Here is a 21,053-nt window from a genome sequence, read left to right as displayed (position 1 = left end):
GCTGGGGGCCGGGCCGGGGTCGCCGCTCTCCCTCCCGCCCGCCGAGCGCCCTCGCCCCCCCGCCCGGGCCGCTCTCCGCCTTCTGCCGGCCGTGCCAGGCAGCCTCTCTCTCGGCCTTCACTACCGGGTCAGGCGAGGCGGGAGCGGCGAAGCAGCGCCCGCCTCGCTCCGGCACCGACACCGACACCCCTCCTCCTCCTCCCCGCGCCGCGGCCGTCCCTCCCTCCCGCTGCCTCCCTCCCTCCTCCCTCCTCCCTCCTGCCAGTTTCTCTACAACTAGTGCATCCACGCGCAGGAGGGTCCGGCCGCCGCGGCTGCCATGGATATCAGCTAAAGCCGGGAGCAGCGGGCACACAGGCGCTCCCCGACCCAGCTCGCAGCCCGCGGGGCCGGAGCCGCGGCCGCTGCCGCCCGCCCCGAGCCTGCCCGGAGGAGCGGCTGCCCCGGGGAGTGGGGGCAGAGAGGGAGGGGGGGAAGAAGCACAGACTGCAGGGAGGGAGTCGGGCAGAGCATCCCCACGGCAATGTCCAAGGGCTTGAAGAAGAAAAGCCACTGGACAAGCAGAGTCCACGAGATCGTGATCGTGAGGAACCCGGAGGGACAGCTGGGCTTCGAGCTGAAGGGGGGCGCCGAGAATGGGCAGTTCCCCTACCTGGGGGAAGTGAAGCCCGGCAAGGTGGCCTATGAGGGCGGCAGCAAGTTGGTACCGGAGGAGCTGCTGCTGGAGGTGAACGAGACCCCCGTGGCCGGGCTCACCATCAGGGATGTGCTGGCCGTGATCAAGCACTGCAAGGACCCCATCCGCCTCAAGTGCGTCAAGCAAGGTAAGGCGGGCACGGGCCCTGGGGGCCAGGGCAGGTCTGGGGGAGCGCAGGGGGAGCAACTTTGTTGCTGCAGTTTGACTTTCCCCCTCCCCGCCGGAGCCGCCCCCTCCCCGGCGGCGGGGGGAGGATGCGAGCGGCGCTGCGCGGTACCCGCAGCCGGGCGAATTAAATGTGCGTCAGTGACAGCGCTTCGCCATGCCGGGGGGGGCGGCGGGGGGCGGCCGCAGCTCCCCCTGCAGCCCCTGGCTCACCGGGACGGCTCCCCGGCCGACCCGCCCCGACCCACCGGCCCCGGCCCCCGCCGCCCTCGGGGTGCCGCCGGCGCGGCCGGGGCCGGAGCGGGGCCGGCTGCGGAGCGGGGCGGGCTGCGGAGCGGGGCTTGCCCTTGGCTCGCTCCGGACGCCGTGGCGGGGCACGGGCGCTGCCGCCGCACGCCGGGTTCTGCTGGCGCCCGGCGCGGCTTTAGCATCTCCTAAGTGTCATTAGCGGAAAAGTCATTCATTTGATCCCTGGTGAAAACGATCGCTGATCCCGGGGAACGGGGAGCTCAGAGCAAGTGAGAGGACAGGCAGAAGGAAACTTTTGGGAGAGAACGGTATACTCTTGCCTTGCGTCTGTTTCGCTTATTTATTTTGAAGTACTGTAATAGGTTAATGCGTTTCCAGGAAAGTCAAGGGAGAAGAGGCGCCGCAGATGTTGTTTGCGTGTGTTTCTGTCCTCTTTAAACTGTGCTGAGTTGAGTTCTCTGCAGCTGAACGCTTGCGAGGAGGTTTCTGCTGCCCCAGCAGCATTTTTGGAGCACAGGAGCTGCTGTGGGAGCCGGGTCTGTAGGTGCTCCTTGGCCATGGGTGGTGCAGCGGCTGTAGGCGGATCACTGAAGTACGCATTCCAGCCGGGCAGCGAGCCCAGCCATTGAAAACTTGGGAATTTCTGCGCTGGGAAGTTTTTAGATACCGTGCATCAGAGGCGCTTGTGCTCTGCAACTACAGCCATCAGCCTGTGCTCAGAGGACACAGAGGAGAATCTCTCTGACACTGGGTATAATTTGGCAATTTTACTTCCTCTCTGTAATTGATGGCTTATTATTTAAAGTATAATTTGCCATACTTCTGAATGCTTGAAGCACATGCTAATTATTAGTTTATCCAGACATGACAGGACCAGTAGAAAGGATCTGATTTCCACTCAGGCCTCCAGAATGTACTTTATTGTATATTCAGTTATCTTCATGAGGTCAAGCTCTATATACAGATATGATCTGGGACTTTTTTATTTTACCTTATGGGTAAGTTGTGCAATATGCTGTAGATCATATCTTGACAGTCAGGCTATGCAGGGAGACACAATAGTTCATGTGATAAGTGAAGATTAAAAATGAGTATAATGGATTCTTGGCAGTCTTGGCGGTGTAGTGTCATCTCTGGGCACCTGAACTCCAGGAAACCTGCTCTGCACTGTCCTCTTTTTATTAATAATTCTAGTGTGAGTGGTCTTACTGTGACAGTATTCAAAAAGAAGCATCAGTTGAAGTGTCAAAAAGATAAGGGTAGATTGTAATCCAAGGGGTTTTTTGTTTGTTTGTTTGTTTCAGAAATCCTATAAATTCTTTACAATAAGGCAAATTTAGGGTTACTTAGAGTTGCTATGTGAAACATATGTCCTATCTCTTCACTGTTTTTCTAATATTTCTCTTGAAGTCAAAGCAACTACCAGTGATTCATTAATGTGTGCACCCTTAATAAATTACCTGTCATATGTGAATTAGGGACATTAGTCAGGCTTTTAGTCTGGGAATTACTGTGAGCTTCTGCATGAGACAAGGGATAAATTCTAAATTCTGCCTAATTCTGTGTTTCTGTACCTGTATCTGTACATATCCGAGGAGTTTCAGTTCAGTATGTTAACTCACTGCAGTTTTAATGCAAGTTCTCAAGGCACTGGCCACATGACTGTGTGTTTGGAAATGACAGTTCAGCACAGATTCTTGGACTGAGAAAGACTTCCTGGCTGGAATGATCTTTCGTGTGCTTCAGCATCCCCTGTGCCAAAGAGAGAGGCCTTCTGGATCCAACTTCCTATTTGAAAAAAAAAAAAAAAGTCAATGATTTGTGCATTTTACTACCTGACTCCTCCTTCAAGTGTAAGCCAGTGCGTCCCTGCCCCTCGGTGACAAAGCACAGGCAGCCACGTTTCAGCAGCATTACTGATCCCTAACAGTGCTTTGCAGCAGTGTGTAGGAGAGAAAAGGCTGAGCTATAAAATCTTTATATGTTTTTGTAACTTTTTGTACTCCTTTTAATTATAAGGCACCTTTAGTGTGCTGGAACAAGGTTAATGACTCCTTTATCGTTGTGTCCGCATAATTTATCAATGCTATCTCTGTCAATTAGAATAGCATGACCTTGAATGCACCATGTGACTATAGCTGCTTCTTCAGTGCTGCCTAGGAATGAAGTCAGAGAGAGAAATGTGGAGGTAGGACACAACTATTTATAATGTGATCTTTAAGAGACTGTGAGTATTTCTCTTGTTTGAAAGTTTTGACAATTCAGCAGTGAAAATTCACTTGTAGATGAAATCAGGGAATGGCTAATTCAAGAATTAGCTGTTTTGAAGCATAGAAAAGGTGCTTTCATGATTTTTCCTTTTATGTTGTGTTTGATTAAACACCCGCCTCTCTGAAATAATGAAATACTTCATCATTTATCACATTACTAGATGAAATACTTCTTTTGAAAAGTGAGATGAAATATTGCTGTTTTGTGCTAGCTAAACATCATGAGTTATAAAAACCCCAAACATATAATGTAGGAGTTGCTGCATATTATGAGGAGGAGTAAACTTCATGAGAAACTGATTTGCAGTTCCATGACAGCATTCAACATGAATTCTCCTAGGTATGACACCTGATAAATAGGGTTTTAATGCAGGACATTTTGCCTGGGTTTGCACAGGGAGAAGAGACTGTAAGAATCATGATGATGATGATGTCTTGATTGTAAAAGTTCATAAGAGATGAGTCTTGGAGACTATTTTCTGTTTCTTTTTTTGTTGTTGTTGTTTTTAGTTGTTTTTGTTCTTGTTGTTGGGTTTGGTTTTGTTTTGTTTTTTTGCAAGCCACTTGTGCTACTGTTGACAGAATCACAGAGGGTCTCTGGGAACACGTGGTATGGAATCTTGGCCTAGAGGAAGTCAAAGGCAGAGCTGTCCCTGACATCAGATCAAGAAGGCAGGGTTTTCTCTGCCAAACCCCATGCTTTTTTGAATATATACCCTTCCAATGAGAGAATTGTGTGAGCAGTTACATTAATGGGGTGTATTGCAAATGTACGTTCTGACCTTCTGCTACCTTGGGTGAAATAAGAGCCTTGTACTGTTTCTTAAAGAAATACTTCTGAATTTCAAATGTGTTTGTTTTTACATGCAGAACAGTTTGGATTAAGTGCTGTCTTCTTCCCACACATGTACAGATGCGTAGTTGTAAAAGCAGCAGTGTGTTAAGGAAAGGCATCTTAATTTGGATAAGTAATCACATGGGGAAGAGTCATACGGGGAGCAATGTTGCCTCCAGTTCCATTCTGTGTCCATCACTGCTGGCTCAGATCCACAGTGATTCCCACCAGAGGCTGACACAGATCTGTGCTGTGCACACTCACTCCTTGAAGGGCTGCACAAACAACCCACTTGGTTGTGCTGCATAAACCAGGATCTTTATTTGTTAGATAGTGTTATAAACTTCCACAGATGCCCTCAGCAGAATCCCAGTGAACAGTCTGAAAACATGGATTTCAGAGCTCAGGAGCATTCCAAAACATTTTGTCATGGAGCTTTTGCCTGATGCATGTCTTTCTCATGGTTTGGATGTATTAAGTAACCAGGTGATCTGACCAACTGAGCCATTTAATTTATTTTTGGAAGTATTTAGTGGTATGACTATATGAACTATTACTAAACCAGACACTTTATATGGACACTTTCTAATGGCTCTTATCTGACTCTAAATAGTCAAGCTTTAAGCATCAACCCTGAATTCTTTAGCTTCTTATGCAAAAAAAGGCATTTAGTACACATAATGTAATGAGGAACTAAAAACCAGTTTATTTTCTCAGTCCAATCATTTGCTTAATAGTAAGCATATGCTAGAATGTTCTGCAGACTATAGATGTACTTGGGCATATTTTCAAGTGCTTTCCCAGTCAGGAAAAGGTTTGGACCCTCATTAGGATGGGTACAAGAGCAGCCAAATTTGGGCAGACTGCATCCTCCCCATCCTATTCTTGGTGGCTGTGACTGTGGTTGCTGAGTGAAGACTGCAAGGACAGGATGGTACTGTCCCAATACCCACTGATTTGTGGCTAAGGGGTTTAGTAGCCTTGTAGTGTTTTATTTTCTTAATAAGTTCATCCATAAGCTTTGCAATTAAAACCTGGCTTAACTTATTTTAAATTTTTTTTTTAAAAGTCTGTGACAATCCTTTTGACAGAGAAATGCAGGAATGTTGTGATTTTCCAAAGTTCCAACTTTTGCAAAGTTTCCTGCAGACTACAGACTTTTTCCATACACATATTCCTATCTGTAGTTATATTTTTTAAAAAAATCTTGTTCTTTATGGTCATAAATAATTTTCTTCTGCATTCATTAAAACACTTGGTGCATATAGATGGTCTTTTGGTGACCTTTTATTGCTTGATGTCACTAATACTATATTCCAAGATGGGAACATTGGATATAGTTATCTTCAAAAGAGGAACAGTATTTTGCAACAGAAATCTGCATGATTTTCCAGAATAAAAAAAATCACAAGGGTCTTTCAAAAACCAGAACCAAAGAACCCTGAAAACCTGTGTGGTTGTATTTTGTGACTTTTGCATAGATAGTATTTGAATATCAACTGTACTTCAGACCTAGTCCTTTTTTCTAATTTGTGCTCCTTGGGATTTTACTAACTCCTGAAGTGAAATTCAGAATTCTTTTTTTACCCTTACTTTATGTTATTCTTATGCTTGTCCATCTTAATTTAAAGACCATTGAAGCTGACTTCTGACTCATGTAGCTTGTGATTTATTCTTCAGCTCCTCCAGAGAGCTTGTGATGCTTCATGTCAGGGACTCTGTTCACCGGCAGCAGAATTATATTCATCAGTCTTCTTCCTTCCCTGAGAATTACAAATGTGCCATTAAAGGACAGAGCCATGACTTTGTTAGTGCATCATTTCCTTGAAGAAATTAAATAATTGACAGTGCTCTGCTTAGTTCTGTTTAGTCACATAAGGTAAAGTTAATTTTACAGTAAGACTTGTCCATCTGTTGGTACTGTTGACATCAAAGGAAAGTACTGGTGTGTGGGGGTGGAATTGTGTCTGACTTCCTTTATGCATCCCATAACCTCACCTGCATTAATTCAGCGTTTCATCAAAGATATGGATTCTGAGCTTTTGCTTTCAGTGTTCTTGATCTTCTCCTTGCTCTTTATAGATGAGGAGCTCCTTTCATGACATGAAAGATTCTATAAATTATTCATCTGCATATTTTGTATACAAGAAGTGGTGTATACATGGAAAAATACTCCTTCGAAAGGGATTTATGGGAGGAGGTGGCCACAACTGTGATTTAGAAAGGGTGATGGAGAGGAAAGCACTGCAGTGGTTGTAGAAGCAGATGTTTCTTGTTCTTCTTTTCCTCATGGTGCTATTAAAAAAAAAAAGGTTTTTTTCTTTTAAACTGGAGAGCATCAAGACAAAGTTCAAAAGACATAGTGATACTCCTTGACTGTGTTAACATTCTGGAACTAATTTTTTTGCTTACGTGCCTAGGTGTTAATAAATATAAGAATATACATAAAGATTTGTACAGTTTTGGGGTTTTTCTGCAACTGGTAGGAATTTTCATCTGTGGGTTGAGATTGTGTAAGAACTTGTATAGTACTTCTATACAAGTATTGCTACAGTACTACTCTAGAATATTTTTCATTAACGTTTTGGTGCAAATTTATTTATGATTTATACAGTGAACCCATTCACTCTGGTGGCCAAGCAATGTACAGAATGGCACAGGATTCTGCAGTAGGACATAAAATAATCATAAACTTTAGCATGAGATTGACTAGATGCCTATCCAAGCAGGTGCAGTCTAGAGCACAGAGTTGGAAAGTGTTGATTTCAGTGGTAAAGTGCCTGTCATTGGGTTTTTTTGCTGAATGCCATTGCAATCCTGGCCTTAACTGAATTTTCTCAAACCTCAGGGGCTCTGATCCTAGCAGTATCTCTTCAGCACACCTAATTTGTCACAAATCAGCCTGTCTTCAACCTCATAGAAATCTATCCAGGAAGAAAGTGTCATTGTTTCCTGGCCATTTGTTTAGCTTTCTAACTGTAGGCTGAAACTACCCAATGAAAAGTGGAATGGTGGCAGAAGTAAGAGAAAATAAACATACTTAAGGGATTTAACAAAAATTTTTTAGAATTTTTAAACTGGACAGAAATCCTTGTTGGTAAATGATAATCTCAAAAACAGTACTTATGGTTTGAATGTTCTTTTAATGTTAACCTAAAATCTCTCCTTTATTCAAACCTGCTATCCACAATTTGGAGACTTCACTAGAAGCTGAACTGAAAGAAAACTGTTGTTTCTGTGTATCTGCCATGTATTTATCCTCTTTACATTATTCTTGAACTCCTAGTCAGTACCTTCAGATTGCTAGAATCCAGAAAGCTTAATCAAAGGATAGCTTGCTGTCAACACAGCACTACCAGGTGTCTTCTCATTCATACATACATTATGATTAGTAATATATGAATAATGCTGTTTCGCTCTGCTTATCAGCTTCAGATGTTTCTCCTGGGTGTCTTTGATTATTTCCGCAGTGCATGAATTTGAGATGAAGGAAAGTAAGACAAGGAACAAAATGGAGAAAGTAAAATTGTGTGAAAGTTCCATTAAAGTACATTTCTGGTACATGTTATGTCATATTCAAGAGAGTGTATGGCCTTGTGCCTCCAGCACAGGAAAAAGCAGCACAGGGAACATGTGTTTCCTCTGTCTTAGTTTCTCAAAGCATGTTGAAATCTTAGAATCATTTAGTTTGGGAAAGACTTTTAAGATCATTGACTCCAACCATTTACCCAGCACTTCCAAGTGCACCATTAAACTGTAACCCTAAGTGCCACATCTCCAAGGCTGGCTGGCTCAACCACTTCCCTGGGCAGCTTGTTCCAGTGTTTGACAGTGCTTTCAGAGAAGAAATTTTTCCTAATATCCAATCTAAACCTCCCTTGTGCAACTTGAGGCCATTTCTTCTTGTCCTGTTGTTACCTGGCAGAGGAGGCTGACCCCCACCCAGCTACACCTCCTTTCAGGCAGTTGTAGAGAGTGATAAGGTCTCCCCTGAGCTTCTTCATCTCCAGGCTAAACATCCCTGGTCCCCCAGCTGCTCCTCATCAGATTGTGCTCCAGACCCTTCCCTCCATTGCCCTTCCCTGGACACGCTCCAGCACCTCAGGGTCTGTCTTGTGATGAGTGGCCCAGAACTGAGCACACAAGATCACTGAGGAGGATATTGAGCAGGCCTGGCCCAAGGACCGAGCCCTGAGGAGCCCCAGTGGTGACTGCCACCAGCAGGATGTCTCTCCATTCCCCCTCTCTGGGCCCAGCCATCCAGTCAGGTTTACATGCAGCAAACGATGTGCCAGTCCAAGCTATGACCAACTGGTTTCTCCAGAAGAATGCTGGTGTAAAGCTGTCCCTCTAAAATAGGCACAGTGAACTCATTCCAAAGGAAGAAACTGCATTGCTGCTTCTTCAGATGAAAGCATGAGTTATTGTTAACATGTCTGTGTTCCTGTCCTGAGTTCTCATGAAAGTGGGGTGAAACAATGGTGCTGCCTGAGAGGTGGGGGAGAAACACGTATTTGTGGAGGATGACTTTCCTGTGTGTGTGATGTTCCTACAAAAAATGACATTTTCCATTGTTTCATTATGGACAGAGCTGCATGCTGGGTTTCTTGCTGCTGAGGCAGCACCTCGGCCTCCCTGGCTCTGGTTCTGCATCCTTCTTCTCTGGTGCTGCCACAGTCGAGTGTCATGACCATGAACACTAAGCAGTGGTAGTGTAGGACCATAAACACCCAGCTAATTACTGCTTTTCAGGCCTCTGACCTTGGGAAACAAGGGCAGCATTTCAGGTATTCAACACCACGGGAAAATGGAATTAAAATACCAAACGTACATGTGTTTTATTGTTTTCAGAGAAGATAGACTGGCTGTCTGCTGCCACATCCCTAAGTGACATAGTGCCTTTCTATATATGTTTCTATATAACAATTTTGTTACTTCCTTGAGTCATCCTAGGTTCAGATCAGTGCACTTCATGGAGGCCCCCCATACATTTGCATTCTTCAACTTTCTTCTTTCTTGCCTGCTCCCAGCCTTTTCTGCTAGTGAAACACTTTCCTGTGTCACTGGAATTCACCTTGAACCTTTCAGGCAGCACATCTTTCAGGTCTGGCATTAGCACCAACTAGTTTATTCTGCCAGTAAGATATTTCTGCCCTCTGTGCTTGAGTTCACTTCAGAAAGCATGCAGAAGCTTGTTTGGACACAGAATTCTGGCATGCCATGACTCCAGATGATGCCTGTTCTAATGGGAGAAAGCCTGGTGTAACAATCTCCCGTTGTGCCTGGTGTGGGAGGTACGTGACACAGCCTTGACAATATATGGTAGTCTCTATAGCCAGTGATGGCAATCATTTCATTGAATTATCCAGAATTATTAAATTGTTCACAGAGTTCCCAGATTGTTACACTGGGGGCCCGGGTTTTTCTTTGATGGTCTGTTAGGTCAGACACTGAGGACAGAATTGAGATCGTTTACTCTCTGCAGAGTCACAGTGTGTTTGTTTTTAAAAACGCTGGAGAAGTACTGTGTCCTCATTGTGCAGGAAAAAAAGGAAAAAAACCCCTAGAAATAGACTTCATCATTATAAGTAGTACTCGTAGATTTTCTATACATAGCAGAACAATGGAAAACAGTGGTAGAGTATAATGAACAAAATTTTCTACTCTATACTAGCAAGTACATCATGTAGCTGTGTTAATGTAACATTAGTATTCCAGAGTGGAATTCTTTCTGCAAACAGGTACAAATTGACTTTTATTACTTATCTATTTATTGGTATCTTTGTGTCTCACGTTGTCCTTGCATTTCTCAAAATGAAATGTGTGAAATTATTTGTCAATTGTACATTTTAAGGTTCTTTTTGTAATAAAAAAAATTTAAAAATCTTCCAGATTTGTTTCTGTCATGCCAATCATGAATTAATCTGCATATTTCTGATAAAATATTTCCATTTCATAAAACAACACCTAACCTGTCCTACAGAAGCTGAAAGGAAACAAAATTGGGGCATCGGTCTCATTACAGGACATCCATTTCACATGCAAGTTCTTGTAACACATACCATTTTTGTCTATTTAAATTTAGACTGAAAAGTGATGAGCAGTCTTATTTGTACCCCATATGAGTTATACTGAAGAGTTTCTGTCATGTTACAGTCTCAGAGCTGATTCTTTAACTTGAGTGAAATGGAATGGCTGTGTTCATTTCTGTTATTCCCTTACTAAGTCCTTTTTTGTGCTAAATCTGCATTAATAAATGTCACATAAGCCTCTCACATGCTTCCAAAATGGTATGTTAGTATAAACAAGTATTAATCCCATTATATTTTAATTCTCTGTCCTTGTTGTTTCTTTTTTAATAGGAACAGCAGTTTTTATTTCAAAGCATTGCAGAGTCCTGCTATCCTAAAAGCTAAAAGATCATGCAGGTGCTCCTCTCATAGAATTGAAATCCTTGTGAAGTGGGAAAGGGAGCAGCTGCTGAACTCTTGTATCAGACTGATGGAGAAGCTGAGCAGTTCTTCAGATTAAGCTATTGAGTGCTTTGCTTAGATAAAGTGTAATTACCCCCCAAATTCCCTGTTCAGCCACTACACTACTCATTGGGAAAATTCTCCTCGAAGCTCAGGCCCACTGGGATGCCTGTTCTGCACTTGATATTTCATGTTTTCCTCTGACCCCTCTTTGTTTTATATATATATACATATATATATAGTAATTATATAGTCATTATTTTTACTGGCATTTCTGATTTCTCTTTCCATGTGGGTTTGTTATATCTGCTCTTGTCTCACTCATGAAATCTGAAAACTCTTGGTGAGAGAAACTGCCTTTTTGTTGTAGCAACTAGCATGGCAATTTCAAGTTGAGAGTCTCTCGTTTCTATGGCAATATAAGGAAATATTCACATTAAATTTAGGGTCTAACATAATGAATTTCGTGGAATTAGTTGCTGGAAATATTCTGTATCATTTTAACATAGGATCTGTAACTCAAATTGATCATAATTCAATCTTGGTGATACGAGCTTTAAAGTGGATAAAAGTTGAGCAATATTTTTTGATTTAAGAGAATATAGTAGTTATTACTAATGTGGAGCTTCTATTGTTGGTAATGCTGGTCTGTTGTCTTATGTTTTTTATCTATTACAGCTACTGCTAGTGAAGCCTATTCAAAAAAATCTTTGTGTACAGAGAGTATGTTTCCCAAAGAATTTGGTTTTTCATTTTATCTATTTCATTACAGTGGAAGAATATTTCTGCCCTGTAAACTTCTAGAAGAATTACTGGAATTTCTGATAAGCCAGTAAAAAGAGCTTTTTCAACGTTCACTCTGTTTGGTCATTTTCCAGTAAAAATAGCATAAAAGATTTCAGGAAAAGAATCCATCACAGTACAGTACTGGAGGTTTTGTTAAGAAAATAAAATAAAATAAAGATGTTGGGTTTGCTTAATTAATTTTAAAAGTCAGTAATTGAAATATCAATTAAAAGATCTTCTGGATTCCTATTTATGTTGAGTTTTTATGTTAAGCCTGTGATACTTATGTACTAAAATAGTTTTCAGAACAGATGAACCCATAAAACTTAAAAATGCCACTTTTAAATATGTGTGAAATATTGTATGGGTTTGTGTACAGTTAATCTGACTTGCAGAAGTGTAACAGCTGCTTTGCCTCAATAGGGATTCATGTGCCTGTGCTTTAAGGGTAGTGAAATTAGGGTTTCTGAGTGTAAAAGTCAGAGAAGCTGAAAGTTTGGTTTTGATTTTTTTGCATTTGTGAGAAAGCACCTCCTGTATGTGACTAGAGCAGTTCCAGTTCAAGAAAAGTACTAAATCCAATTAGTATTCTTTGCAGGGGGGTCAATATTAAGAAGATTTCTGGTAAGAAGTAAACAACTTTCTCACCAATTGCTGTAGGAACAGGTTGCATGAGCTGCAGAATTTGTCCCTCTGTACCTGTGCACTGCTGGCCAGCTAGTGGGGATGCTGCTGCTGGGAAAGAGATTTACACCTGGGATGTTAAAGCAGAGGTCTTCACTTTTATCCCTTTAGATACTAATATTGGCCCTATCTGAATAGTTTCCAGATTCTAAAAATCATTTACAAAATCTTACTCAGAGTCCCAGACAGAGAGTTACTCTTTATGTCTTCAGCTACATCTGTGAAGTTCAGTGTGAGGAGGGAAGCTGGGACTGCATCAAACTTCCTTCTCTCTTTGGTCTCCTGACCTAGGCTGTAAGATAGAATTCTTAGAAAGCATTAGAAAATTACTGAGTTTGACAATCATTATGATTTTTGTGCTCTGTGCTGTCTTTTTATGATTTTGTTTTTCATTTTTTATGAAATTTATTTCATTATTAAAGCCTGTCCTGTTTTTTAGGAAGAAGGGATCTTTCTAAATATGTATGGATTGCCCATAGAACTGGTGCTGTATTTCTCCAGTATAATTGCTTCATTTTTTCCTTTTATTCTTTAAAAAATTAAACTCTTACAACCTGAATGTTGTTATAGCCTATGAAGCCAGCTGAAATAAGATCCCATGGTGACAGGTACTACAAGCTGGCAGTGAAAAACACTTGCTGCCCCAAAGGGTTTATAAAGGCAAATTAGACACAGAGGATAGGTAGGAATAGAGAGAACTGCACAGTGGTGAAATGGCTTGCCAAAAATCTCAGATCAATCAATAACAGAGTGGAGAACACTGCAGTGTAATTTAAAAGTCTATGCAAGCAGTACTGCACCCAAATAAAGGCACAGAAACCACACGAAAACCTCTCTCCTGTTCAGCGAGGGTGTCTATTGATTGCTTGAGTAAAACATTTTTGTAGGTCTTTATTTTGTATTTTACATGACAAGTCCACTGTAAAGCAGCAGCTTTTTTAATAACAAAGAAGCACAGTCATGCAGAGGTAGCTGCAGATGAGAGAGTGTGATGGAGTATTTTCTCCTAAAATGAAATGCATTTCAGAAATATATTGGAAGTGGTAAACTGTAAGAAACCAAAGTTATATAAATTTATATATTTTAATGAGATACTTATGTTTGTTTACACTGCTAATTGGACAAGTAGGAACATGTGTCACACCTTATGAGACATTTATTAAAATTCTTTTGGCCTGTTAAAGCCACTGTTTGACAAATTACAAATTATAACTAATTTTTGTGGGGCTTCTTTTGGGGTGTTTATTCCTCTGCCCACCCCCTTTGTCTTTTTGTTTTAAAATGTTTGAGAAATACGAGAAGTCATAAAATTGTTACCATAAGGCAGAGTTTGGTTTGCTGAGTGAAATATACAGAATACTAATTAAGAACCCAGTGGGAGCCTCTAACTTCTCACAGTGGTGGAGGACTTCAGGTTGACTTCCTTGGGTGGTGGCTCCTTTCAGAGCCCTGGTGTCACCTTTTGATCCAAACTGGATGGGGATGGGGTTAGTGGCAGAATCTTAGATTTACCCCAACTTGACACCCCACCAAATTGATGAGGCATTGTGGAGAAGTGAGCCTGTCCTGATGTTACGAGGACACCTGGGAATCCCAGGCAGAGCTCTGTTGTTGCTGTGTCAGTCGTGGTTACACCTGGGGTTTCCTTTGTGCCTCTGTCCCTCTGTGAAGAGCTGTTGGTGCCTCTCGGCTTTCACCTCCTCTTCGGCATCAGTTCCTTGTTTCTCACTGGAAACTCTTTGCTCCCACTCCCCCTGGAGAGGCTGGTACACAGGAATGTGTTGCCTGCTCTGTAGGAGTAGGTTTCACTGTCTAGGAGGTCTCTGTTCTCCTCTTTCAGTGCCTGGGGCCTGTGTGGAGTTAAAGCAGTGATCAGTGAGAGGTCAGGGTAGGATTTAGCTTTGCACAAGCAAGGCTGCTTAGGTCTTGAATCCAGCCTTTGTTTTCAGGAGAAAGGAGCTGCATAACATTAAGATGACATCTAGCTGAGGTTCTGCAATCCTTCTTTTAATCCCCTTCTATGTACCACAGTACTTCTAGATCCTTTAAATAGAGCTGGCACAAGCCAATGCAGCACATTCCTGTTTTTTTGTTCTGTTGAAGCATTCATGTGTTCTTTTGACAGGCACGCAGTCCTGTTCGATCTGCAGCACCCATTACTGTATAGTTAGCCTGACAGGACTTTGGTCCTGAAGCTGATCATGGGCACACTGTTGCCTTGTTTGCATTATTAATTCCTCAGGCTTTTTACAGGTGCAGTCATTGGTGGGTCTGAGGACAGAGGAAGCCCTGAAAAGCTGATGACTCCAGCTGCAGAGCGAGGGCAGCTGGTTCACAGTGCATGGTCAAACTGCTCAACAGTTTGCTGCAGAAAGTGTGTAATGCTCTGTGTGTGTGGCCAGTATCACCAGAGAATAGGTGAGATGAGCTGGCCTTTGGCTCAGGCACCAGACTTACCAGTGTGTACTCCTGTAAAGCAGAGGTCAGAGCAGTACTTGATGGAATAGCACTGGCATCATTACCCTCCCTGGACCAGGTGTCCTGAATCCAGCCCGGGGTCAGGGCTCTTCAGGCATGCCAGGTGTCCTCATAGCAGAAGGTAAAAAACCCTGTGTTTAAAGGGTGCTGGCCCATTCTGCACTGGTGAATATTCATTTTCTTATGCCTCTGTATGTGTCTCCCACAGTCTTCAGAAGGATGGGACAGCTGAAGCTGCACAGAGTGCTGGGACCAACCACATTCTAAAATAGACACTGGAGTAGTGCATTGCCATCTTGGGTGAGAGGGAGCCTGAGCCTGCCCTCTGGGAATGTTGTGTGGGGCACCATAAAGCTGGTGCTGAAGACACACTTGCAAGCAGGTGACGTGGACGGGCTCCAGTTTGACCTGTGGAGCAGGTCTGTACAATAATGTCCTTGGTGCTGGACTGCACTTGGGTATAAATTCCTCAACTCATGTTTGAAAGATTGGCTTCTTTCTCCTCCAGTTTATTTCTTAAAAGCAAAAAATGAAACCAAATGCCAGTGATTTATTTTTTAAAAGCAGAATCCTTGTTTTCTGACCAGTTTTTCTCAGTTAGTTTTGTCTGTTTAACTCAAGAGCAAGTGCTTCCTGCTGCTTTGCCTGGCCACATGTTATGCACACTGAGAAGTGTCCTATCCACTCAATCACCAACTAGTTGCAGCTTTCCAGTTGCTGTTTGGAAGCCTTTCTTGCAAGAGGTGACCCCATCACATCATGTTTATCTTCTAAGATCTGATAGATTACAGAACTAGTGTGGCATTGCTCTGAATCAAAAGTTTATGCACATGTTTATTCATGTTTTGCCTGAAAACAGTATTATGTGTCACTGCTGAGAAGTGATTTCTGATGAAATCCAGGAGTAGCCAGGCCTCTGTGGATCTAAAGCCTTTTTAATTTTTTTTTCCCCTCTGGCTGGTAGCTACAGATAAGTGCTGTCTCTTGGAAACATCCTGCAGTTAAGGTGGGTGAACCTGCAGAATATGATTTACACAGGAGTTTTTCAGCAGGGCAGCACAATAGAGAGGAGAAAAAGCCCCTAGCAAGATGTTTCACCCAGACTGGCAAGTCAAGAACCCCTCCTTATATATTTTTACATGTATTTTTCTGTTACAAAGAGCATATCTGTTGAACCTGCTGTAATTATTTTGTAAATCAAATATTTAAATTTTATTATAATATAGAAATAACTTTACAAAGATCAGATTTTTTTTTCTGACCATTTTTTCCCCTTTATTACCCTAACCAGCACACTGCAAAGGCTTTGTGTTCAGCCTTTGGATTATATGTAAAATATATCTTCAATAGTAAATGGGACCTGTAGCAGAGAGGCTCCATTTTTAGCACCTAAAGATATTTTACACATATGGGTTTTATATAAGAAACAAAGAACTCCCTGGAGTGAAATTTTTTTACAAGAGTGTGTAGTGATAGGACAAGGAGCAAAAGTTTCAAATTGAAAGAAGGTAGGTTTAAGTTAGAAAATAGGAGAAATTAGGAAGAAATTACTTACTGTGAGGGCGGTGAGGTGCTGGAACAGGTTGCCCAGAGAAGCTGCAGATGCTCCATCCCTAGAGGTGTTCAGGTTGGGTGGGGCTCAGAGGAACCTGGTCTAGTGAAAGATGTTCCTGCTCATGGCAGGGGGTTGCAATAAGATGGTCTTCATCATGATTAAGTCTTATAAGTCATATAACTTTAAAACTTGGCTTTGAGGGGCTAGAAACTGCAGTTTCCTCAGAGAACATAAATTGCAGGTGTTCTGTAGCTTTCAGTATGAGGTGCACATTTCTTGCAATCTCTGAGCCAAATGGAGCTGCCCATGCTGAGCAGCCCAGCAAGGCCCAGCTGGAAGTGGCTGTCATCGCCCAAAATGCTTCTCAAGCCTGCTGGAGCCAGCTCCTGCTTCCCCTAGGAGCAGCCTGTTCCCAGTGCCATCCTAGCACAAACAATAGCTTCCCACTGCTCCAGCCCACGAGTGGTCATAACTGTTTCCACCTGGGTTTTTTCATTTGTCAGCTTTGAGATCTTCCTTCAGCCCATTTTCCTTTGAAAAAAGTTTGTTAACAATCAGCTGGGCGTCATGTTTGCTTGCAAAACACCTGCAACAGCCCATAATTTCTGCTTTGCTTATGTCAAACAAGATCCAAGGATTACATGCCCATGCTGACTTGCTGTTTGGAATTACATTGGAAATGCATGAATTTTGTGTGTCCTGCTGAGCTTTGCTTTATTTTCACGTACCAGTATCAGCTGCTCAGGGAAATTTCATATCAGTTTTATCAAGTACAGCATGGAATATTTCTCTTATAGGAGAATTCCCAATCAACTGTTTTCAGATACTGCATTTCTGTATGATGGAAGTGTATTTTAAAGGTTTATAACTGAGTTGGTTACTAAACCTGTCTGTAAGCAATGCCTGTAATTTGTTTCTGTCTTACAACTGTTCATGAAACCAGGAAATTTCTGATTGTCTTTTTTTTTTCAGAGATGATTGCAAAGTATTTCAATCAATTGCAAATTGTTTACTATGATACCAGGAATAATCTGGTCAGCAAAGAAAAGTGAGGGAAGGGGAAAAAAAGGTAGGAGTGGAAAGCACTCCTGAGTAATTCCATCCTATCCTAGCCTAAGAGGCTACAAAGATTTGTCAGTCTGTAGTGCTGATGCTACTGCCTGAGAATTTCCATCGTTTCAGATGACATATTCTTTCACGGGGCTCTTCAATTGTTTTTTTAACGAAGACAGCATCTAATTAAGAGCTGGGAAGTTTCACTGGGAACTGGAGATGTCCTGCCTTTGGAGCCCTGGCTGTGATGTGCAGGAAGGATTGATCTGCAGTTCAGCCTGGAGCTGGTGCCCTGACTCTGACAAGAGTGGAGAAGTGAGAGAGATGGCTCAACCCAGTGGGACAATTCCAGGTCCTTGTTGGAAACGATGGGAGACCAAGGGAGTTGTGCTTTCAGCTGGGCTTTGTTCATGGGGTAGAAGCCAGTGCCCTTGGCAGGCTCCTCCACAGTGCCTTGTGAGCCAGAATCCCCATGCAGACATCAAGTGGAAGAGTCTCAGTGTAACAGATCATTAGAGCTGTTTATTGTCCTTCATTGTACAATTCAGATCAACACAGGAAATGAATGTACTTGGTTTAAAAAAATTCTGTGTTCCTCCCAAATTTTATGAATGTGTGTAACAAGAACCTTTGGAAAAGCTGCATGTTAATGCATAAGTGGTTAAGCTACAGTAGCATGAAGGATTTGATTTAAACCAACAGATTCAAGGATTTCCAATAAAACCGAAAATCTGTCTTTTCATCCAAATTTTGTTAAGCGTGTTGTGTATGTAAAATATCCTCTTTTGTGACTGTTTTCATGGACATGCTTCTTTTCATTTTATCAGTGGAAGAGGTTCAGTTTTTCTGTACTACATTAAAGCAGATCCAGAGCAACTAACTGATGCCGTCTGTTTGAATCCTTACTGGTGTGTTGGAGCACGTTCAGCATCAATCAGATAAACACTCCTCTCTATCACAGTCCTTGATCCTGTGATTTGATAGGGGTTATGTGCACAATCTCACTGTGTTTCAAACATCTTGGCTCTCTTGGCTCTTTTCACACTTCTGCCCTGTGTTGTAAATATGTTTTATTATGTAGCTCTAACACTGGAACACTTAATACATGGAACCATAGAAATAATTTGGAAAAGACTGCCGAGACTGAGTCCAGCCTTTAACAGATCACCCTGTTCTCAAGCAGGCCTCAGTGCTAAGTGCCTCATCCAGTAATTCTTGAATACCTGAGGATGATGACTATGTATGTTGTTGCTATCACAGAATCACAGAATGGTTTGGGTTGGAAACAACCCAAGGAAGATCATCTTGTTCCAAGCCCTCTGCCATGGGCAGGGACACCTTTCACCAGATCAGATTGCTGAAATACCCATTCAGCCTGTCCTTGAACTTTAGGGGTGAGGCATCCACAACTGTTGTGAGCTACCTGTTCCACTGTCTCCAGTCTCCCTTTTCCCTCACTGTAAAGAATTTCTTCTTAATATCTAATATAAGCCTATTCTCTTTTCTTTTGAAGCCACTTCTCCTTTTCCTATCACTGCATGTAGTCCTTTTCCTGCTCTCTTGTAGCCCTTTGGGTACTGAAGGATGCTCCAAGGTCTCTGGAGCCTTCTCATCTCCAGTCTGAACAGTCCCAACTCTCAGCTTTTCTTCATAAGGAAAGGTGACCACACCTGTGGTCATCGTTGTGGCCCTCTCTAGGCCCACTCCAGCAGCTCCATCTCCTTCTTATGTTGGGGCCCCAGAGTTGGACACAGCACTGCAGATGAGACCTCACAAGAGTGAAGTAAAAGGCAGAATTACCTCCCTTGACCTGTTGGTCATGCACCTTTTGAGTGGTTGGCATATTTAATGGCCTTGAGGGTGGCTCCTGGAATGTTGATAAAGATGCTATCTGAAGGAGTAAACCAAACTAACAAATAGACCAAGTGAACAAACAAACAACCCCCAAAACAACAAAACAAAAACCTCCAAACCCTAAGAAAAAAAAAGAGCAAACAGAAGGGAAATTAAAGTAAAAAAAATAGAGCATCCAGAAGATGCTTTGTAAACTCCGTAATTTAAAACCAGCATTAATCCATTTGAAGTGATGTGATGCTTAAAAAAATAAAAAAAAAAAAAAGAAGCATACAGCTTGCAGCTGTTCTAGACCGGGAATATCTCTGCTGCAGTTCATCAGTGCCATGGCCAGGGGAAGGAAACCAGGGTGCCACTGCTGGGGGTGTCAGAGCAAGCTTGGCAGGAGCAGCAACAGCAGGGAGGGGACAGCAGTGCTGGGGCCGTCTGAGCCTTGGTGGTGGTGTCTGGCTGGATGGAGAAAGGATTGGAGGTAGCTACTACCACTTCTTGCCATCCATGCCAGATCAGTGCATCTCTTTGAGAGCTCTTGTAGTTATTCATATGCAGCTGTACATGTGAAGGGTCTGTATGCTAAAGTCATGACAAAAGAATGGTTTTTAGTACCTGTGTCACTTGATACGGTGCTGAGATACAATAATGTCATTATTGTGTTTGTTACTTGTTTTAAAGTGGCAAATGTACTGGTGGTTTCCGTATTGTGAGGTGTTTGAAATGTGCAATGGTGTAGATTTTAAGATGCTTAAGTAGATTAGGCAATGGGCAAACACTCAAAGATCTGGGCTCTGTCTGATTCTCTAGAAATCTTAAATAAATTTCTCAGTCTCTCTACCTTAGTTCCCCAATGATAACAAAATCACAGAGATTATTAAACTAATAATAGGTCTATTCCTCAGAAGGAGTTCTGTGGGAACTCAGTTTATGATTGTGATGCATTTGTCTGCAATAGCAGTCAGAGTAGCATACTAATATGACTTACAGACATGTAATTGTGAATTAATCAGTATTGACCTGATCCTTGAAAAGTAAACTCTGGAAGCTGAATCACATATTGTGTAAATATGATATAAATTATAATTAATTTTTTTAAAATTCAAGAGTGTGTTCTTCTTTATTCATTTTCTCTGTATATAGTGCTCTGGCTCAACATGCTTTCCATATCAGTTTTGAGACAAATCTCTGATCAAGTCAGTGATCTTTTTTATTATGTCTTCCTACATTTTTTTTTCTTTAGCTGTGCAGAATGGGCTTTTCCCTTTAGCTGAGAAATATTTTTTCTGCTATTATTATTTTTCCAGAGGGTTAGTCTTTTTTTTTTGCTGGATATAGTTAAGGTGAGATGCTCACAGAGTGCATTATGCTTCTCCTTTTGCCATGGTAGCCTGTGTGCTAAAGGTTTTATTTAAGCACATAAAGATGTTTATGTAAAATTGCTGGCTAAATGTTTGGACTGTGGGGCCGTTCCAGACAGTTTAATTCTTACTTTCCAACAGAACTGTAGTAGCAGAAGTTTGTTTGTGGGTCTTATCTTTGGACTAGATTTTTCTCCTGCATGTTTGTGAACATTTTGGAAGATATCTGGCCAGAAATATAATCTGTGTTAGTTTTGTTTTCTTCTTCATCATTGTTATCATTCTGTGGTTTGTCTGTTTTATTTCTTTGTATCAGAAATCTACATTCTGCATTATATCTCTTTTTTTTCTAAAGTTTTGCTTTTCATTTTCATCCAAATGTGGTTATTCTCATGTTGGTTGTAGATGCAACACTGAAAGTGAAGAGAGTTACAAAAACCTCAGTCTCAGAGTCAATACTAAAGGTAACTAGACCGAAACCTTTATCTGTATTTTTTTGCATTCTGAGCAAAATTCAAACTCTCTTGTCAGATTTAAGTTTTAAAAATCCTTCATCAGCTGTGATGCAGATAAATAGGCAGATTTTTCCAAAAAGCCTTGAG

The 21,053-nt window shown here is 42.1% G+C and overlaps 1 protein-coding gene across 13 annotated transcripts in view; it reads left to right on the top strand.

The window, feature by feature from the left end:
• The first annotated feature begins 376 nt into the window (after nt 1-376).
• Nucleotides 377-21,053, top strand: part of MAGI2 (membrane associated guanylate kinase, WW and PDZ domain containing 2) — a 703,046-nt gene continuing 682,369 nt past the window's right edge. For all 13 annotated transcript variants that reach the window (XM_063396964.1, XM_063396963.1, XM_063396971.1 and 10 more), the window contains exon 1: nt 377-824. In XM_063396964.1, the coding sequence (XP_063253034.1) occupies nt 524-824 (301 nt within the window). In that variant the 5' untranslated portion in view covers nt 377-523. The remainder of the gene's footprint in view (nt 825-21,053) is intronic.

Source organism: Prinia subflava, chromosome 4 (genome assembly GCF_021018805.1).
Source record: "Prinia subflava isolate CZ2003 ecotype Zambia chromosome 4, Cam_Psub_1.2, whole genome shotgun sequence".
NCBI lineage: Eukaryota > Metazoa > Chordata > Aves > Passeriformes > Cisticolidae > Prinia > Prinia subflava.
Note: the sequence above shows the minus strand (reverse complement) of the source record. Positions and strands in the feature narration are given on the sequence as shown.